The 22,086-nt window shown below is 37.6% G+C and overlaps 1 protein-coding gene across 1 annotated transcript; it reads left to right on the top strand.

Annotated features, from left to right (window-relative positions):
• The first annotated feature begins 21 nt into the window (after positions 1-21).
• Positions 22-21,409, top strand: LOC124165085 (eEF1A lysine and N-terminal methyltransferase homolog). Its single transcript, XM_046542353.1, has 11 exons — positions 22-253; positions 330-452; positions 545-761; positions 919-1,155; positions 1,367-1,617; positions 1,735-1,921; positions 2,798-3,005; positions 9,195-9,391; positions 11,505-11,640; positions 12,170-12,298; positions 20,890-21,409. Exons 1-11 carry the CDS (start codon positions 162-164, stop codon positions 21,177-21,179), a joined length of 2,067 nt encoding a protein of 688 aa, XP_046398309.1. The 5' UTR covers positions 22-161; the 3' UTR covers positions 21,180-21,409.
• The last annotated feature ends 677 nt before the right edge of the window (positions 21,410-22,086 follow it).

Below are 22,086 nucleotides of genomic sequence, written 5' to 3'. Positions count from 1 at the left end.
TGAAAAACGAAAATTCAGAGCGCACCTAGTTCAACGAAGGGCGAGTGTGGAACCAGCGGAAAATAGAATATCATCTTCGCCTCATTTAATGGGATTTTGCGATATTTTTAAATTTCACTAAAGAAAACGCCGAAAGTTGCCGAGAAATACGTACTCCACTAATGAATCTTTTACCTCAGTCACATGAGGAGTTCCGTGACAAAGAATATTGGGACAGTTTCTTCAAGAAGAGGGGGTCGAAGGCCTTTGAATGGTAACGTTCATGTCACAACAACGTTATATTTGATTTGTTCTAAGTTCGAGTAAAGAAAGCGATCCTCTGTTCTCAGGTATGGAGAGTACGCGGAGCTCAGTAATATACTACACAAGTATATCAAGCTCAAAGATGAAATACTTGTCATTGGATGTGGGAACTCTACCCTCAGCGCAGATCTTTACGACGTTGGATTTAAGTGAGACTGTACTCTGTGATTATGAAATTCTTTTTTAAATTAATATAGAAATTAATATATTAATGCATTTTTTAATTCTTTTACTTCCAAAGAAAAATCACAAATATTGATGTTAGTGAGGTCGCAATTAAGAAAATGTCAGAGGTTAACAAAGAAATTCGACCAGAAATGACATTTCAGAAAATGGATGCCACAGACACTAAGTTTGCGAATGACAAGTTTAGTTGCGTGCTTGACAAAGGAACACTGGATGCTATGATGCCAGATGATGGAGAGGAAAGCCAAAAGCAAATTTTAAAGCTATTCAATGTGAGATATTTTGGTATGAATTGAATAAAATACTTTGTGATGCGCCCATTGGAGAGCTTTATGCATTGAAAATTGCATGTGATACAGTGGGAAAGACATCAGGAGGTGGTATTTTCAAGTAGAGAGAAATATCATTCACCTCTTAATTCCTTTTCAGGAAATCGGCCGTTTACTTCGTGTCGGAGGGCGTTATGTAGTGGTCTCACTGCTTCAAAGCCACATACTAAATATAATTTTGAATCATTTCCCTAAAATTGGTTGGATGCTGAGAGTAGTCCATTGTGTTGATGCAACTGATGCAAATCAAATAACTGAAGGCTCATCTGGTGGATCCCGACTTCCAGTTTTTGTTGTCATTTGTACAAAAATGCTAGGAATGATTGGCAAGCAAGCAGTATGTCTACCTTAAATTTATTGAGTTATTTTAAGAGGATTTAAACTTTCTAAAATAATGTTAAGCTACATAAATTTTTAAGTTATGTAGTAGTACCCGTTTAACCATAATAAATGAGCTTTGGCTGAAGTTTTGTCTTGTAATTCATAAATTGATTTATTATGAAAGGAATTTATCCTAATTTCATTATTAAAATGGTTGTTCTACAAAGGTGATAGAGTTCTCAGTAGATGGGGAATCAGTGCAGAGATTAACTTGTGAAGAAGAGCTGATACAAAGTATTCAGCAAGTGCGGAAAGGAGCATTGGCATTACACAGGGTAGCATCTGGAGAAGAGGGTGCTGCTCTGGATTTATACAGGCCTGGTCAAGATACTCCCCGATACACTGTACACTTAGCCAATGCATTCAGTAGAGCTACTGGAAGCCCAACTTTTGCTGCTTTTCTTGTTCCCCAAGGCAGGTATGTCTCTTTTTGTCTCCCAACTAAAACCTTTTGAGTATTGAATTAATGCATTTAAGGCATGTATTCTTATCATTTGTGCCCTAACTCTTACCTATGGAATATTCTGAATGGCAGGGAAACCGATTGGCTTTTCGGAAGTGTTGAGGGTCGTCAGCAGCTTGCCAAATCAGCTGGTGTATCACGACTTGCTGTAGTCAGCCTTCATAGGGGGCAAGAATACCCAGGTGGACTAGAAACCATTCGCAAAGAAATTTCACCTTGTGTGCGGCGGCTTGCTCCTCATGCTCTACGAGAATCGAAGGTATGTAATTATTCTTATGCTACTTTCTTTTGCAAGTAAATGTGTGGGTATTCAGTTTCTTTCCTCCAGTCTAAAAGTTATGGAATCCAATGCAAAAATATTATGTAGCTGAATATTTCCTGATGAAATTTCCATTGTGGATTTTCTTTAAGTTTTACTCTGTCCTGTTATCATTCTTTCTATTGCATGAAAGAAATTATTCAATATTTTACCATATTCACCAAGCAGATAAAAATTTAATGTATGTGCATACCAAATCTATATTTGAAATTGTGATTTTTGGAGGGATTTTAAACTGCCACATGCTATTCACATTACTTCGAGAAAATTTTCCCCTGAACCTTGGTGGTAAGTGCAATGCCCTTGTATTCTCTCAAGGATGGCAAAAGCTTGGATAAACTGTTTCAAATATGCCAAAACCAGGGGTACTCTTAGTATGAGTGGGGGTGCTAACCTTAGCTTAATCACAATCAATCTTGTCAAGGGTCAAGCACAGACTGTGCTACTATGCTCCGACTATGCTATGTGGGAGAGGGTGTCCTCTTAAATCCTACAGGAAGTAATGAGGAGAGGGAGAGTTCACTCTAAATAAAGTAATTTCGTTTATGTAAAGTAATGTGCTTGTTTTCTACAAGGTAATTAAATATTATAATATTATTAACTAATTAGTTTTTCCAATAGTTCTACTTAGGGATGTGAGGAATTTCATGGCTCTAACCAGAAAATAATATTTATAATGAAGGCAACAGTCATTGTGACCGCTGATGTCCTACTTAGAACTAAAAGGGAAAATCCAAATTCAAAACTAGTATTGCTGGAAAATTTCTCTGTGATTGCTATTTATCATACTATTTTTCATTTTTTCAATGAATTTAGATTCCAATATTGTCTGTAGCTCCTGATGATGCTGGAGCAGTTGGGCAGAGGCAAGTCATTCATAATGGCAAAAGTGAAATAACTGGTGAATTTGTTGTGGAAGAGGTAGAAACATCTAGAGAAAGTATAAATGGCCCAAAATTTGTACGCCGCCTAATCTTTATGCAGAATCCTCGAGTTGTTCAGTCTGAGACATGGTTAAAAACTGGTAAGGAGTAATTTTTTTATCCATCGCATTATTTTTTATATTTTAAGTAACTCTTCTGCCTTGCTTAGTTTTATATTTAATAATGCCTTTCTCCTCAATTATCTAACTCACTCAGTGATTCAAACCAAAGGTTGGTTTGGATAGGTGAGGGTAGAGCAGGGTTCCCACTCAACCGTGAAAACCTTAAAACCGTGAATAAGCCGTGAATTTGGTATTCCGCGAAAAAACCTGGAAAAAGCCGTGAATTTCGTCGTAAAACCTTAAAAATCTATCAAACTTGATTTTAGAACTACGATTGAAAGAGCAAAAGTTAAATGTCGGTCATGTTTCAAGGTCATTCATGCGCAGACACTGTCCAATCATTTATCTGCACACAAATATTCTAAAGCAATTACGGGGTCCGTGTGCCATGATGGCACATTGACCTTAAGCCTGTACCAAAACCGGAAGACTGGTAACCAAATCGTTCATTAACCCTGGCGAACACTCAGACAATTCTTAATTTCCCTGGCACCCTGATCCCTCTATGTTCCTGATCACAACCTTTAGCGGGAGCTGAATTTTGCTAACTATAGGTGACGTCAGGAGAGAGAGCACTTTCATTGTTGCGTTTGCATTCACAGCATCTGTCGCGTTTGTTAAATTATTAGTTAATATGCGGCCAATGATCGTTACGCGATCAATATTATTATATATGCCTAAAATAGTGTCTAAAAACCGTGAATTTGATGACATCTAGACCGTGAAAACCTGGAAAAAGCCGTGAATTTTATATTTTAGTTTGAGTGGGAACCATGGTAGAGTTCACCAGGAACTAAGCCACAGGCAAGTAAATTTTGTACATTCAGGTAGGGGAGCCAGTTCCTTTCCCTGGGTCACCTTGCAATCCGAGGTATTTGTTTGAGTGTGTCCGAGGGCTTCACCCGGGATTCGAACTCGGGACCCCTAGATCAGTAGTCAAGCAAACTACTCACTGGGCTACCACCCTGCTTTCTAAAAATGAGGTTAAATTGGTTTGCGATAATCTTGGCAAAGCAGGTTGTGTTGGTTGAAGACGAAGTTAAACTCTTGCCACGTATGATGATGGCTGATTTTAAGGACCATTTTAGTGTAAAAAAGGTGCATCTTATGTGTCAAAATTTTTTAGCCTCGTGTTTGTATCCTTGTATTTTATTCTGCGATCAACCTTGCTGATGAGGGACATGAAAATATCTTCACTCATCGTCAATTATTGTCGATAATTTACGGGAACATCGGCAACCAACTCCTCCTCCAAAATAGTTAGCACGCCTATTGCAATGCTTTCATATCCCCTTTCTGGCCAAGGCCAAGTCCAACACTCCCTTAAAAAATTTTGATGCTGATGCATTTGGTCCAAAGATTTGTATGGAACGGGATGGGGTCTCCCATGATGCATCTCATTTGAAACAAAAGATGGAAAACAAAGGAAAGATGATATTTATGTAAACAAATATGTAAGCTTGTGAAGTGGAGGATTATGTCTTTTTTAGCGGTCAAATTGTCTGAGGAGGCCTCTTGAACATTAAAGAGGCGAAAAAAGAAAACGGAGGGATCGTTGGACTAATACGATATGTCCAAAAGCTAGTTGGATGAAATTTTGACCATGGGAGATGGTGCGCGTCAGTTGTAACAAAATTTGATGCAAATTTGACCGTGGGACACAGGCTTTACTCTCCAACTCAAGCCCTGCTGAATTAAATCATACCAAGAAAATGTCACAATTCCATAAAATTTCTCAAATTTAATGTTTTTGCAAGGTTATAGGCGATCTAGTGATAACACTTTTCAAATCAATGGTTGGAAATATGTGCAAGGAAAAGAATTAAGTCACTCAATGATAGAGGACATATTTTTCATTTTAAAATTTCATTTTATAGACAGCACTGCATTTCAGAGGGGGGGTAAGGTTGGGGAAAATACTGCGGTTATCAACGACGAGAGGTAGTAAGGATATCACTGATGATATCATAGTTTATACACGAGCCCATATTGAGAGAGAAATGGCTCCTCTATTACCAACTTATATGGGGATTTGATGATTCTGTGCATTAAGTTTTGGCGTAAGCACCTTGTTACCTATCCACGAGGGAGGCGGCGTCTGGCTGTCTTTTGTCCTATCGTATGGTATGGGCTTGAATAAAATTCATGAGAGAGTGTGCGAAGGCCTTCATTCGGTGCCTAGCGAGAATCTAAGCAACAAACAGTAGAGAAGAAGAAGCGGCTGGGACTATAGTCATGACAGTAGTGACAATGAAGATGAAAGTGGGGATATAATTGTATCACATAAAAATGAAATTTATGCAGCCCCTCATACATCAAGAAATTTTGATCTGGACTCCCAATTTAGATCCCATATATGCAAGTTGGATGCCTTGGTGGAAGCAGCGGCGGAGAAGAGCAAAAAGCAAAAAAAAATCACTGATTGTTTTGGCTAATATCTTTTCTTTTATATTGTAGTTTTCCAGAGTAAACAAGTTAAATGTCTTAAATATTGGGCTCTATTTATCACCAAATTAGTTTTCAGGCAACATGTAATGAAGAGGCACTTTAAACACGAACCATGAACTTTCTTCTAGCACTCCTCCCCATTCCCCCTTTCCGAGAGATCTTTCTTTCCAAAACCTTTGCTAACTCTCTCCTACCACCTTTTGCTGATCTTCCTGACACCCAACTAATGCATCACAAACCCCCCTCCCCTATCATTTTTCCCCCTCCCTATGGTGAAGTAGCTGGAGTGCATCGTAAAACAACAAGCCCCACCAAATATAGTCTCAGGCAAGGCTTTCTCCCGCCCTCTGCACCTCTCTTTATCCTGCCCCCGCTTCCTCTACCAGGCCGCATCCATCTCACTCCTACTTACCCCACCTTCTTTGAACGTTTTGCTGCTGTTGAGAAGGACATGGTTCATCTCTCCCGGCAACAGGGACAAGTTTTCAACTGGAGAGATGCGGAAGAATTATTTTCTGTTATCGGAGAAATGAATAGGATTAGGTTTTTATCCACATTTTGTTGGCTACAACACACGTTTTGTTATTTCTCTACATCTGGCTCCCGTGAAATTTGGACTCTGTTCACCCAAAGATATGGCTGGGCTACCTGCCTTGCTAATCCTGTAATTGACCCTAATCATGTAGCCAAGTTAGAAAGCACGAGTCACATATTATGGAAAACTAAATGAAACACCAACTTTTTAAAATTAATTACTTTATCTCCATAGGATTGAAAATAGCAACCTGCTTACTATTTTAAAAGATTAGGCCAAAACATGACGTCAAACTGAAATTATGAGTTTAATATTTTGTTTGATTAAACTACTATGAACATGATGAACCAACTTAAATGATGCCAGAAATACGCATGCTTTGGGCTCATTTTTTTCTAAGTATTGTGTAGATTTGTAATTTTGCAATGTTGGTTTACTTTCATGTACTCTTGAAAAGTATACCTCAATATGTTGGCCTTCTTTAGTTTTCAGGTTTAATTTTTAACCGTATTTGAAATGATGCTACGAAACGCTTTTATAGAAAACATAACTTTTTAATGTTACCATTAGAAATAGGCATGCCATAAACGGAAATAAATATTAGCATGGAAGGGGGAAAGAAAAAACTACCTAATGATCGAATGAAATGATTCTTGGGTTTCTATCCAGGTAAAGTGCACCATGGGGATCGGCTTGGTTTGGTGGCTAGGGTGCTGGCTTCCCACCCCGTGGGCTCGGGTTCAAATCAGAGTGGCAGAGAATTTTCAGAGATTGCCCGATCCCTGCTTGAATGTTGTGTGGAAGACATTTCAAGGACACCACTCCTTCCGTTGGATGGGACGTTAAGCCATGGTCCCTTTGGCACCTTTCGTTAAAAGCAGGCTAATGCCAATGCCAGGTTTCTCCCCACCCTTTATTACCTACCCTTCCCTCATGACGTAAATGTCCTAATCTGTCAGTCACCTCCTTCAAAATACCATACCGTAGGTGCTCCATCTACTTCTCTGCTGACGTTACAATCAAAGACTTTTCCATTGTCGTAATGGTTGTTGATAACCACCAGGTGTGAGGTGCCATTTTATAAAATTGTCTCTCTTCTGCTCTGCAGACTGTTAAATTGAAAGTAGTTATTTGCTTTACCCTTTCTACACAACTATTTATTTACGATTATGGCACGACTAATTTTTAGTGATAAAACTAAGAATATATTTTCTCACTATTAATGATACTTTGCATCATTTTCAATGTGCGGGAGAAAGAAACAGGAAAACTAAATGAGGTTAAGGTACACATTTTGGGGTATCATTTTTGGGAATTCGCACAAGTGAAGCAACACTGCACCTAAATATCCTGAGAAATGATAAAAAGTGTGTTGTAGGAAAAAAACGAAAGTGGATAATAATGATTCTCCCTTAATTTCCGTGATATCTGAAGATGCTTCTTCAGCCTTTCTCTGGTAGAAACCTTGCTCCTGTCAGGATAATAGAAGAGAGATGTACTATATAAACATGGCACCTCATGTTAAAAACGTTAAAAAAAAGGGCCACTAGAGACAGAAAAGAGCAGTGGAAATGAAAGCAAACATTTTTTCGCGACTTATTGAAAAGGTTCAAAATTATGAAACTCAATATTACAAAATGCCATTGTTACAGTTCCGCTAACTTCGTTTAATCGAGAGTTTACTGTATGAAAGTTTAGATAGTGTTGCAGCAAATAGTGAAAATTAGAGTAAATTAATAACATGCAGCGAAGAAGTGATACATTCTCATTTTTGAAGCAGTTCCAGAAAAAAGTACTTTATGGCCGGAAGAGAAATTGTTTCTTCCAATCGAGAGGTTAATTTTCCATGTCTCTGCTTGTTGCTATAGCTTGTGTACTATTGAAATATCTATTGGCCCGACAAGTGGAATTATGAGCTCGGGGGAAGTGTAGAACTTCCTCAGTGGAAAGGAAAAGGTATAAGGTTCATAAGGGTCTTGCATTTTGATATTAGTATGCCTTAAAACAATATATATTGTGACCAGTAACTACTGTCTACTTTTTGAGGAAGACCGTACAATATGTATTTATTTATAGCCTAATTTTGCTTTCTTCGAAGAGAGGATTGGAATATACACTTTTTATTCTGGTATGGCTTTTATCTTCATAGGATCTACTGGTTAAGCCTATGTAATCACTTGCTTGCAATGGCCCTACATTGGCTCTGTGGTTGAAGCCTTCACCTACCAATGCAATTCAAAGGCTGCCAAGTTAATATATAGATGTACCAGAAACCCACCGGAGCTCTTCACTACCAGTTTTAACATTTTTTCTAAATTATTTGAAAGTAGAAATTCCCTTATTTTTTCACACATAAAGGTGTAGTGGTATGTATGTACTTCACTAACTTCAACTGACAAGCCCCTTCTGTCTCAGGGCTGAGGAAGGGGGAGGTCATCCATGTTCAAGTGTGAACCGAGTACCTTATCTTGGAAATAATTGTTGTTTTCTTGGATCTGAATACTATGCACTCTGTATTAAAAATTATACTGGTAGTAGCGGTATACAACTTCAAAATTGAATTTGATGCAGTTGAGGACCTCAAATCTGGAAAGCTTGGGACCAAAGGGTTTCTGGATTACTGGTTTTTCTGGATTTCTGATCTTGAGGGCCTTCCCAAAGATATTTCCCATTTTTAATAACTCGTCTTTGATTTAAAGTAGGACAGGCGAATTCTCCATTCCTCTAAGTCATATAATCAAGGAGAGTGAAGCTGATGACTTGTTTCATCACTCGTATTTTTCCATTGTGAAGGGTGTACATGAGGTCACCTATGCCACCTCTACATAGATGCTTATGTAGCAAAGTAAGCCGTGAGCCATTCTGGTTTTCTGGGTTTCAGGTTTCAGTATTTGAGGTCCTCAACTGTAGATTATTTTTTTAAACAATGATATACCTGGCAACTTACGGTGTCGCCTATTCATTGCTTTCAAATCTACCTCAAAAGTGTCAATTTTTTCATATAACTGTGATATCTGTCATACATTCCCCATTCACTCTCTAAATTTAAAGTAGTAAACTATGGGAAATAATACTTCTAGTAATGTGTACATAGTGTACATGTTTAATATCCTTTTCTATACTTGTCTTGATTTTGGACTTTCATGTTGTGCCCATCTTTTGTACATGATATTTATTTTTTTCAGTGAAGTCACGCAAGGGAAATCCTAAGAAAGTTGTGGATAATGAACATCTCTCATGTGAACATCATTATTACATGTTAATCGGAGTGTCTGCAGTTCTGAGTGAAGCCAGCTTAGTCCCATCAGAAGCAAACAAAGTATTAGTAGTAGGACTTGGAGGAGGGGGGTTGTGTATGTATATGCAGCAACTTTTTAAGAAGGTTAGTGTGACAGAAGGATACAAGCGCATAATTGCCGATTTAGCTGTCTTTCAATGCTAAGTCATAATACTCTATATCATGAATATTGGCGCAATGTATCTCTTGTAATGTCAAATGACTGGAAACCCTTCCATACTGAATGCTAGTAATGGTAAGAAATAAGCTTCCTTTTATGTTAGGAACAATGAGCGGTGCAAATGACCCTGTTGTCAATGCACCCCTAAAACATATTTCTTCTACCACTCCAAGAATTTCTCTCAGTGCTCATGCCCAAAAATACCACTTTCCCCCTTTATCTGTATAATCTATAAACCACTTCCTACGTTAGATGCATTGGAAGTGACTCTTAGCATCTGAGAAATAGCTATCATGATATGCTTCCTTTTTGATTATTAAATATGTAAAGCAAATAATATGTATTTGATCATGCAAAAGGTAGTCAGAAAAGGAACAGCCTTTGTGCGTGCATTAGAAGGTATACATACATTTTTCTCGGTGTTGTTCTCGTTGAGCCATCAGGATTATATGTTTATAATGTAATGCTTATTTTCAATGGAAAGTTTTCTTAAAATATTATTAAAGAATTGAACCAACCAAATGTGCAAACCTCCATGTAAGACCCAACCATTGGAAACGGATTTAAATTGAAGTACAGACGATCTGTGCTGTGCATTTGAAATTCGAATAATTGCTAACTTTGTGTCATCGAGTATTGAGCAGTGCAAAGAGCGAAATGTTTGAGGTATTCAGTGATTCGACTATTCGAACATCCCATCCCTATTTGAAACCCATCCTCATTTATTACCATATTTACTCGAATCTAAGACAAACACAATTCTAAGATGACCCCTCTTTTTTGGAGCTCCACTAGAGGAATAATTTAAATTTGAAAAGTAATTACCATTTATCTCCTAATAGAATCCCTTCTAATTTATCCAAAATCTATGACCCATATCCATAATTTAGATTATACCACCTACATTTGAAGCCTAGAAGTTTGCATCTTATTGTAAGACAAGCCCTCTTTTCTGTAAGAGTTGGGAGGGAGAAAAACCCTGCCTTAGATTTATGCAAATGCCGTGGTTGAATATAAAAAGTGAAAAATTGTAATTTATTCACCAGAAGAAAATTGTTAGTGAAATATTTTTTTATATTTAGTTTCACTAGTCAGATATGTGAATTTCTTTGTAAGTTTTCCAATTATACTCTCTTCTCAAACTGTAAAAAAAATTTAATCGATCACCTTGACTTACTTAAACCTTTCCTTCTGGAGAAATTTAATTTTATGTCATCAGGGTTGCTACTTAATTGCTATATTTAAGTGCTGAATAAATGTATCAATCCATGTAGTATCATGTGTATTACAGTAAAACCTCTACGTAGTGAACCTCTTTACATCATAAACCTCCATACATCATACCACCCCTACGGTCCCGTCTGATTTACATGTAAATTTATAGGCAAACCTCTTTGTAGTGAACCTCTTTATATCATAAAACCTCCATTTATCATACCAAGGAGACACCCCCGAGATGGCCTAACTACCTCCACAAATCGTACCGAGACAACTAGAGACCATTAATGCAGTAGCGATTACGTACATGGAATCACATTTTCCGCAATAAATGTTTCAATTTTTTTTTCTTATATACCTTATTATGCTGTAATTTTCACAATAATCATTAGTTGTGGCCATTTTGTTCAATATGAGAGCATACCTAACAGTGAATAAGAGAAAAGGTTTCCAAGTATCCTAATCATTTTAATTGACTGTTGAATTAAGAGAGATCACATCGTTTTCTCACGAATCATGGTAATAATCATTTGATAGCACTTGCTGTCTGTAATTATTAAATAAAAATATATGTTCACTTATGCATGCATGTTTGTTTAAACGCATAAATATAATGGTTTAAAAGACAGTAGTGCCTTTCATTTCCGAAGGATACAAAAAAAAATGGTGCCTATCACTGAAACCTCTCTATAGTGAACCTCCATACATCAAATTGCCCAAATTTTGGTCCCCTCCATTACTATGTATAGGGGTTTTACTGTATTAAGCATTTTATAATTCTAATTTCATTGACTATTAATGCATCCATTTTGTCACCAGGCTTCTATCACTGCTGTTGAGATTGATCCTGCCATCCTTGATGTTGCAACTAAATATTTTGGTCTTACCCTGAATGACCAGCTGAAAGTTCACATTGGAGATGGAGTCGAATATGTTGTAAATGCTGCCAAGGAGGGTGAGAATTACCATTGACCCCTTTTTAATTTTTGAATTGGAGTTTCTGGTCCAGAAATTTTCCATTTATTTCCCAATTCCACTGAAAAAATCATAATTCAGTTTCACCTCGATTTCTTTTATTTCCTTGGATTTGGAATATGTTTTAAATGTTTGTAATTTAGCCATGCAATGAAGTTTTGGTCTCTCTTTTATCTGTAAGTAAACCTTCAAATACATTATTTCTTGATATTAATTCACTTGCAACAGCTGCTCACAATTTATAAGTAAGGCAGTTTTAAATTGAGGTTGCTATTTTCTCAATATTTAGTGTTATTTAATGCTAAATAGACAGGAGAGGTCATTTAACCCTTTTTGGATTCCAGTCCTCATTTCCTCCTTTGTAAAATACTTTTAATATTTTTAAACTTCCCTAATTATACCTGAATTATAATAATTTGATATTTCAATATATCCCATATATTTTGTTTTATATTTTTTTTTCATATTTTTATGCATAAAACAGGAAAAAATATACTTTTGATTTTCAGGAACAGAGTACTCTGCCATCTTGTTTGATGTAGATTCTAAGGACATTCAGAAAGGAATGAGTTGTCCTCCTCAGCAGTTTCTTACCAAAGACACACTTAAGGCTGTGCAAGCATGTCTGCAAAACACAGGTAATTGTTTTTGAGACTAACAAGGGGAGTGCCAGGGTTGGGAAACGAAGTTCGGAGAGGGAGGGAGGGGGAAATGAAGCTCGGAGCGCATGTTTGCAGCACTACCCCATAGTGTTACAATGCCCCAGACATAAGACTAGATGGCCAGCCATTCACGAGAAAAACGCTCTGTAAGTTTCAGTCCTACAGTATATACAGTAGAACCTGTTTTATGAGCCGCCCCCCAGGTACTACCCTCCCCTTCCCCCAAAGCATATGCCTAGTAATGCCACTGGCACCTGGGATATTCCGTGACTTATATTTTTCCGGTGCTTAGATCACTTCTTATACGTGAGCAATGTAAATAACCACCAACTGCCATCAGTGATGAATGAACAAAAATAGATTTAAAGCCCGGAAAAATCACCCCTCTCTATAATGTTTAGATAGATACCGGGTCTAGCTTCCCTGTCGGCATTCTTCCACAAAGTCAGTGTCGGGAACTTCGACTCACAAGCTGTGTGATTTGTCTTCACGGAATTATTTACCTTCCCATTTCTGATAACAACACCGAAAAATTTTTGTACTTCAATATAATGGTTGTAAGTAGAGATGTGCGAATAGTATCCGCGAATACTCGAATACCTCGAATACTAGGAAGTATTCGATATTCGAGGTCTCGAATAGTTATGCGAAAAGTACTGCCTTGAATACCTCGAATACTTTGAATTTCGCGTCGTACACTGTCGCACGCACGTCGTTGGTAGTTGACTCGGAAAAATGTTGAGAACTCTAGTCTTTTAGTGCATGCAGCGCCGTTTTAGGCAAGTTGACGAACTACATCAAATGCGCGGTTTAGAGCGGTGAAAAGAGTTCGACGTGGGGAACCTAAATTGACCCGGGTGAAAAAATCCGAAAATCCCCGGTTTCCCCCACCAGAAAAACCTCAGTGCCGTGGGATAGTAACTACGTAGCACAATTCCCAAAATCCGCTTCCCCCTCCATCCATCAGCCCTCGGTCCCTCCTCCGAAGCTTTCCTTCTCTTCGAAATCAAACAAGGTTTCGTATAAATGAGACGAAGTGTTTAACATGTGTCATTTATGGCTAATAAGCACAGGCACTTAGTTTGAATCTTTTCCAGGAGATGAAACTACCATAGGGAGAAACTCGGTGCCGGATAGTAACATTGGCGCATTTCCCACGATCTGCTATCCCCCTCCATTCAGCACTCGCCTCACCCACTCTGACGCTTTCCTCTTCTCCGAAAACAAACAAAAAGGTCTTCGCTCACGCAAGGATCGTATTACGAAGACCTTAGCTTCGAAAAAAATATCGAGTTAAGAGAACAATGAAAACATGTTTCACGCCCTCCCCCCTTTTCTCACCCACGGACCTTTTTCTGGCTACCTGCTTCGAAGTTCCCCATTTCTGGAGGTCAACTGCCGCATGAGTACCGTGGGATACTTACATTAGCGCATTTCCCAAGATCTGGTAACCCCACCCATTCAGCACTAGCTCTGAGGCTTTCCTCTTCTTCGAAATAAAGAAAAGGTCACAGCTCGCGCAGGGATCATATTACGAAGACCTTAGCTTCGAAAAAATACCAAGTTACACAAGAACAATAGAAACGTTTCGGGCTCTCCCTTTTCTCCCCCACTGACCTTTTTTTTCCTACCAGCTTTGAAGTTCCCCATTTCTTTGGAGGTCAACCGCTGCATGAGTCACCTATTAGCACAAAAGGTGTCCAACAATGACTTTCGTCAGTTGATATTACACCTTTGTTGGATTGAAATATTAGTAATGTGCGCGTAATTTAAAAAAGAACAAGACCAAACGCGACGCATTTCTGACTTTATTTAAGCATTTTACGCGAGGAAATAAATGTCAAAATTGGACGGAGACTTGGCATTGGGGCGAGACTCGATATGAGCAGCAGAGCTTCTCGGAAGTTGATGCTGTTTTTTTTCCGAAAACATATCAAGTTACAATTTATGAGTGGTGCTATAAATCTTTATTGTTACAGTCCCAGACGAAGGGATATTTTCTCAGGATATTTGGTTTCTCCCTGATAGAAATTCCAATTCATCTTATTATCTTGTGAGAACTCCCAAAGATGGACTGAAAATAATTGAAGAAAATCCGGTGGAGAAGAGCTTGTATTTTGCAAAATGCCTCAGATTGTTAACTAGCACTTGGCAGCAGTAGTGGGGGTAAAGCGATATTAGTTGAATTAATTATATGCCAATTTGTTTCCATAAAATTAAAATATTCCATTAATCAGCTAAATTCCTGTTCGAATCCTTTAAAGGAAATCAAAATTACTCCCCAAAATCTTGTGTTGCCTTCTGCATATGCAACCGAGTCAAACATTCCAGCATTCATCGTTTAGTATTCGAGGTATTCGAATATTCGAGCAATGATTTAATATTCGAATTCGAGAAATCTGCTATTCAACCCATCTCTAGTTGTAAGCCATTCCTGAATCAAAAGGAACTGCCTTATCTTTCACGATTTGAATTCGACTTTAATGATTACGTGATGACTGACGACGTGAGTTAATCTCCGAGGGCATTCACACTAACTCTCGTACTGTTCAAACATAAATGCTTGCCACCTGACAGAGTTAAGCTAATAGCTATTCAAGGTCCACCTATGTTTCATTTAAACCCACTGAGTTACAAGTTGGGTCAGTTTTGATCTGTGTGCCGCGTAAGCAACTTTCCCGTGGTGCAATTCGTCCCGCAGATGTGGGATTAGCCCGTGGAATATGCTGTTTTTGTCATCATGTTGAATCATCATCAACATACATCCATGCTGCAAATACGATAATCTTTTTTAGATGACGTTGGAAGCCAAAATTTTGGTGCGCGAGGATTTTTAACGGTACTTTTGGGTGTTATTTTGCTGGGGCGATGGAAAATATAACCTTGGAAAAATTCTAGAAAATCTTCCGTAGTTCATAATTCTGTACGATGTGACTAAAATTGGTGCGCGTACCGTGATTTCTCGTAGAGCAGTTCTCTGACAATTCGTATAAGTGAGGTTTTTTATCTCATTGGACTGGAAAAATACATTTTGTAACCAAGGTTATCATATAAGTGAAAAGTTTCATAACTGAGGTTGGAGATACATGGGTTCATATGTGGTTATTCACCGGACCAAAAAAAATCGGTGTATAAGAGAGGTCATCGTATAACTGAGGGTCGTATAACCAAGGCTCTAGTGTAATACCGTGATGGCCAAGGTAGTTAGCTGGCAGGAATAGTAAGCTGATGGTTTCGTGTTCGAATCCCCAACCTGACTTTTTTTTCATAATTCCGATTTTTCATATCCTTGTTCATTTCATTGATCAATACGTTAATTGAATATAATAATATTCGTATTTGCAAGATTGTTAACAATTCGTGCATCATATTTTCAAAGTACCTATTCCTTATGCTTTTCCGTATTCAAAAATAAAAATACAGTGACATTCATTTTGAAAGTTTTTGTTCTTTTCCAACATTTTCAACTTTTCCAAACAAATTATTTCCTTCAAATATTCGTTCGTATTGTATATCGATAACTGTGTGCATGGTAGAATAATATTCACAATGTGAAGACTATGAATAACAATTAGAGATGGGAGAATAGTATCCGCAAATACTCGAATACCTCGAATGCTAGAAAGTATTCGATATTCGAGATCTCGAATAGTTTGAATATCGCGCCATACACTGTCACACGCACCTTGTTGGAAGTTGACCTGGAAAAATGTAGAGAACTCTAGTCATTCAGTGCAGGCAGCGCCGTTTTAGGCAAGCTGACACACTACATCAAATTCGTGGATTAGAGTGGTGAAAAGAGTTCATTGTGGGGAACCGAAAATGATCTGGTGAAAATATCCGAAAATCCCCGGTTTCCCCCACCAGAAGAACCCCAATGCCGTGGGATAGTAACTATGTTGCACAATTCCCAAAATCCGCCAGCTCCTCTATCCATCAGCCCTCTGCCCCTCCTCCGACGCTTTCCTCTTCTCCGAAATCAAACAAAAGGCCCCAGCTCGTGCAGGGTTCCTATTACGAAGACCATAAATCAAAAGCTTCAAAAGAAAATATCAAGTTACGGGAGAATGATAGAATGGTGCTTCACTCTTTCTCCCCCACTGACCTTTTTCTGCCTACCTGCTTCGAAGTTCCCCGTTTCCGGAGGTCAACTGCTGCATGAGTCATCTATAAGCCCAAAAGGTGTCTAACAATGACTTTCGGCAATTGATATTACACCTGTATTGGATTGAAATATTAGTAATGTGCATGTAATTTAAGAAAGAATAAGACCTAAAGCGACGTATTTCTGACTTTATTTAAGCATTTTACGCAAGGAAATAAATTTCAAAATATGATGGAGACTTAGCATTCTGGCGAAACTCGATATCCTCGCAGCTGAGCTTCTCGGAAGTTGATGTGGTTTTTTTTCCGAAAACATACATATCAAGTTACAATTTATGAGTTATGCTATAAATCTCTATCGTCACATTCACAGACGAAGGAATATTTTTTAGGATATTTGGTTTCTCCCTGCTAGCGATTCGAATTCATCTGCTATCTCGTGAGAACTTATAAAGATGGACTGAAAATAATTGAAGAAGAAGAAAATCCGGTGGAGAAGCACGTGTATTTTGCAAAATGCCTCAAATTGTTCGCTAGCACTTGACAGCAGGAGTGGGGGTAAAGCGAGCTACCTTTTGAAAATAGGAAGTTGGATGAAGCCGAGTATCAGATGGGCGTGCCGCTGAAATGGTGTTTGGTAGATAAGAATGTATACATCCATCCATCGTAGCAGTGTACATGCCGAGATGGCTTGAAATCATTTTTTTGTGAGGTGGTGTGTCCTCTATTTGAAAGAAATGTTTGTTGAATCAACTATATGCTCACATTGTTTCCATAAAATTAAAATATTCCATTAATCAGCTAAAATTCCTGTTTGAATCTTTTAAAGGAAATCACATTTACTCGCCAAAATCTTGGGTTTCCTGCTGCATAGGCAACCTAGTCAAACATTCCCGCATTCATCGTTTAGTGTTCGATGTATTCGAATATTCAAGCAATTATTTAATATTCGAGTTCAAGAAATCTGCTATTCGACCCATCTCTGATAACAATATGTTTATTCGCTGGATTCAGAAATCACACAAGAGCCAGAATGATATTTGTCATAAAAACACTTAAAACAAAAGATGTTTGAACAACTTGCGCATTGAATAATTGAAGATTGTTTACACGAGCAGCGATTTTATTTTTAAGATATCTGTTGAAAAGCTTACCTCGTTAGCATTACTATGTATTCCTACCAGCAAACTACCTCGGACACCACGCCATTCGGTTGAGAGAGTGGACGAATGGTTTTATATACTGTAGGACTGAAACTTTCGGAGCGTTTTTCTCGTACATCTAGTCTTATGTCTGGGTCATTGCAACACTATGGGGTAGTGCTGCAAACACATGCCATCCCACTCCGAACTTCATTTCCCAACCCTGGAACTCCCCTTGTAAAACCAATTTCTGTGTAAGTCTATAATTATGAAGTAGACTCTTGTTTATAAGAACAATTATGTATATTACAAAGTTTTCAATATTACTAAGCAAAGTCATTGTCCTGACCAAAGGTGTAATTTAACATGAGGTAAAAGAAATTATATTATGAAATTTCCAATTTTATGAAAGTACAAACCTATGTGACAATCCCAACAGTATCGAAAAAAACATTATAAAGTTTTATGTGCACACTGCAGGATGTAAACCATCCATTTAATTGCTAATCTCAAAGCTTTTCCATGTGCCCCATGCCCTAGAAATTTAGAATTTATGAGCTAACAATGGTTATTTTGGAAAAGCAATGACAGTGCAACCTCGATAAAACGATACCCCACAGTGCTGAAATAAGCACTCGCTATAAGGAATTGTCGCTTTGCCAGAGGTGCAGCAAATAATAGTCAAAAAAACCTGTTACTTATATAGGCACAGGATTGGTGTGGCTACGGAGAAATTTCTATGCGATAGGCTTAAGCATAAATCAAGACGAAAGGCAATGATTTTTGCATCTCTAAATTTCCTTACCTTAATAACAAACCTACCATTCAATTTATAAGTGCTGTAATGAGTAAAAATCGTGCAAAGTATTACTTTGTCAAACATTATCCTCATGCACAACCGATGAAGCCACTTTTCCTTTGCATTTACATGATCATGGTATTTTCCGTTGAAATTTCATACAATAACTGATAAAACTGTTTCACGATTATTTGATGCCTCAATTGCTTCCATTGGTTTATGATTATTGCTCCTGTTCATTTCACGGAAGCTATGTGAAATAATGTATCGCCAGTGCTGTAGTTGGGCCAGTACAGCGTACCTCCTAAAATCCAAACTTTTTATAAGTGTACTATTAAACTACCTTTTTAAATCTGTAAAAAATAGCCCTACTGTAAGTTGTCCAATCGATTTCAGAAAGAAAAATCGGAAATTATAATTTACTTGTTCAGAGTTATCTCGTGACATGACTTGGAACTAATATAAGGGTTTGAGTTTGAAATTTCAATCGCTGCTGGATGTATAATACATATTTAGCTGTTGACAAATATTGGTGAGTATCGCATAAATTTTTTTCCAACTACAGTACCTTGTATCGCATTTGTTTCTGCTGGCGGAAACTGTGGAAAATAGTGGAACGATCCTGCCTCAGAAGACTTTTTCTATCATCCAATGTAATACATTCATTATCTACTGCAAGAATAATGCTAAGCATGCAGAATGATGCTAGTAAATTGCCGTTGTTTAAAAAAAAAAGTTCCATTTTGGGTGTTACACCCACGACATCATTGAAATAATGCATGGAATGTATCCACGGCACTGCAATAAAAACAATTTGAATAGCAATTGGTAGTATTAGAAAAGGTATTAACTTGACATTATTTAACGAAAAATATAATGCGGGTATTATGCTGATTTCACGTAAGTAAAACAAAAGCAAGCTGCAAGAAACTGCGACTGATACAACACGCAAGAGTAATATGCAACAAATAAAAGAAAAAGAATATGCATTTGAAGGACACTAAGGCCAGCAAAACTTTAAAGTATGAATGTATTGCTTAAACATTTTCATTAATGACTGCGAAACATAAATATAATGAAGGAATAATGACTTTAAAAAAGTTAAATGAACTAAAAGCGCAGCATGAGCTTTTCATATATTTCATCGCTAACAGCGCATTACCTGCCTCTAGAAGGATCATTGTAAGAAACATCCTGTGCTGCAAGGATTTTGTCGAGGAATAGGTTGTAAAAGAGTTCCATTTTGTTTGTGCTATACCACGTGGGGAATACTTCATAAGATACTCCGCTAGGACCAGCGTCCTTTCTTCCACAGCTTCGGGTTTACACCGTCGGCATCACCAGCAATAGTGAAGGAAGATTTAAATTAGAATAGCCAACCTTCCGAGCACTTGAAGTTCTCGATTCTCAATCTATCACCGAAATGCTACGCTTTAGCCATAAGCATAGCCACTTTCTCAGTATAGTTCCCGCAGACTGAAGTTGGCAAACCACCCGGACAATGCTACGTTAATTTTAAGCTTCAACTTCTTCTTGTTCTGCATTCCTTGGGTGCATTGGTGCTGTGGTGGTTTGCCCTCCTGCTCCATGGATCTCCTAATACGTATTCTCTTTGTTTTTTTAAATTGTGAGGAGCGAATAGGTAGATAAATTAATTGTGACTCTCGTATGGCTCTATTATTTTAATTTTCTCAACATGTTTTGCCTTTTTTGGCCATGGTTTCTACATTTTAATGCTTTCTATTCACGCACCTCACGGACGTGCAGGTATGCTGTCGACTGTTTTCTGATGCCTGAGGAACAAAAAGATAGCGCATTCGCAAAACTTAATGTCGCAATATTTTCACTAAAATAAACTACTTACTTATCGAATGACAGTTTACAACATGAATTTGAGACAGTGCACTCCATGTTACTTTCATTTCTAACAGGTCGCCAGCAATTACTGAGATTAGGGATTCTTGGTGAAGGTTTTCCGGTGATGCAAACTCTCGCTATGGCAAGTGCCAACATCAAAAGGGCCTCGTAAAACAAAATTTTTTTACATGCTAACCATTAGGTCAATTGACAGTGCTTCGGCTATCTCTCGTAATGGCGAGGGTCTCGCAATAGCCCGTACTCTCTTTAATATGGTTCCACTGTATGTTAGATTGAGGGTTCCCAATGGATTAGCGGTCCTTGGAGTGCCCTGGATGTGTCTACAGTTTGAGAAGGGCAAATTATTCAAAATATAAGATACAAATCTTACTTTTTCATGTGTATTAGGAAGGAAGTGTTCATTTAACCTCCCTTGCCACGGTAACAATAAACTCACCCAAATCAATGTCTGTGATATTTCCTTACGGAGCAGCTAAATGATGTTTTCACTCCATGAATGTGATCATGTAGGGGACCTGATGCTTACCATAGTTAAATAAGAATTCAGCAAAACAAAATTGAATTCATAGAGGGGATCTAAGGACTAATGGATTTCTATTACTAAATCTTTCCATAATTACATCTTTTTGGTTTCTGTTTTCTAGGGGGAATATTTGTCTTAAACTTAGTCTGCAGAAGTTCTTCCTTGAGAAAAGAGGTTCTGAACTTGTTGGAATCCATTTTTGGAACCGCAGTCTGCTCCTACAAATTGGATGAAGAAGTGAATGAAATATTCTACTGCTCATCAATCAGTATGGAGGGAGAAATGTGGCGTGAGGTGGTGGATGAAGGGGCAAAGGCATTGTATGGTAATTTACACAACAAAAAATCACCTGTCATAGACTTGAATGAATTCAGCAATGGATTGATATCAGCTCATTATGAAGTTTTGTGAAAATGTCAAATGTAATAAGCCGAAGGGAATCAACCCACCGCATAAACCATATTTTGCATCTTTTTTATTGAACTTAATGGCAACAATTGATTTGTATTATAAAGTGTTATGTAAACATGTATGCAAAATAATTTGATAAGAGTGTGAATGAGAGTTAAGTTTCTTAAATCTTTATTCTATGTAAAGGTTAAACATAAGCCTTTAATAAATTATAATTTTTTTAACAATAACTTGGCCTTTCACCTTTATTACATTGAATTATCTGCATCTGCAAATTGTTTGATGGGTGTTTTTGATGTAATACCTAATTTACCCACCTAATATATTTTGTGATGAAAATTACTATTAATAATGAAATTAAAAAAAAAACTTGTTGTATTCAACCATTTTTTTAATGGTATGATTAGATTCAACGCACTGGCGCCATCATCAGATACAAAGGGTCGAATCATAGGCCTTTGATTTGACCCTTTGTGTTTAATGATGATGCCACCACTGCGTCGAAACTAGTCTTACCATAATAAAAAATGGTGGAATAAAATCAGTTTTTTTCATTTTATTATTAAAATGACTTTCCACAAAGTTGAGCCTGACATGATAGAGATAATTAATATTAGTGGTTATAAAGCAGTGGCACTTCATGTTAAGTAACCGTAGAAAGGCATGTTGGATAAAAAGAAAATGTAAAGGAAATATGTTTATAGCTTACAGCTAACATACCATCACCCAGCACTAGCCAAAGTCATTCACTCCATGCAATGTTTCTCTATCCAACTGATTCCTCTGAGATTATAAAAACAATAAATTCTTTCGACAATAAATTTTCTGCTGGGCTTGATGAAATCCCTATGCCTGTATTAAAAACTGCCTCCAATCTCATTTCTAGGCCCTTGGCTGATATTGTCAA

This window comes from Ischnura elegans, chromosome 9 (assembly GCF_921293095.1).
Source record: "Ischnura elegans chromosome 9, ioIscEleg1.1, whole genome shotgun sequence".
Lineage (NCBI taxonomy): Eukaryota > Metazoa > Arthropoda > Insecta > Odonata > Coenagrionidae > Ischnura > Ischnura elegans.
Note: the sequence above shows the minus strand (reverse complement) of the source record. Positions and strands in the feature narration are given on the sequence as shown.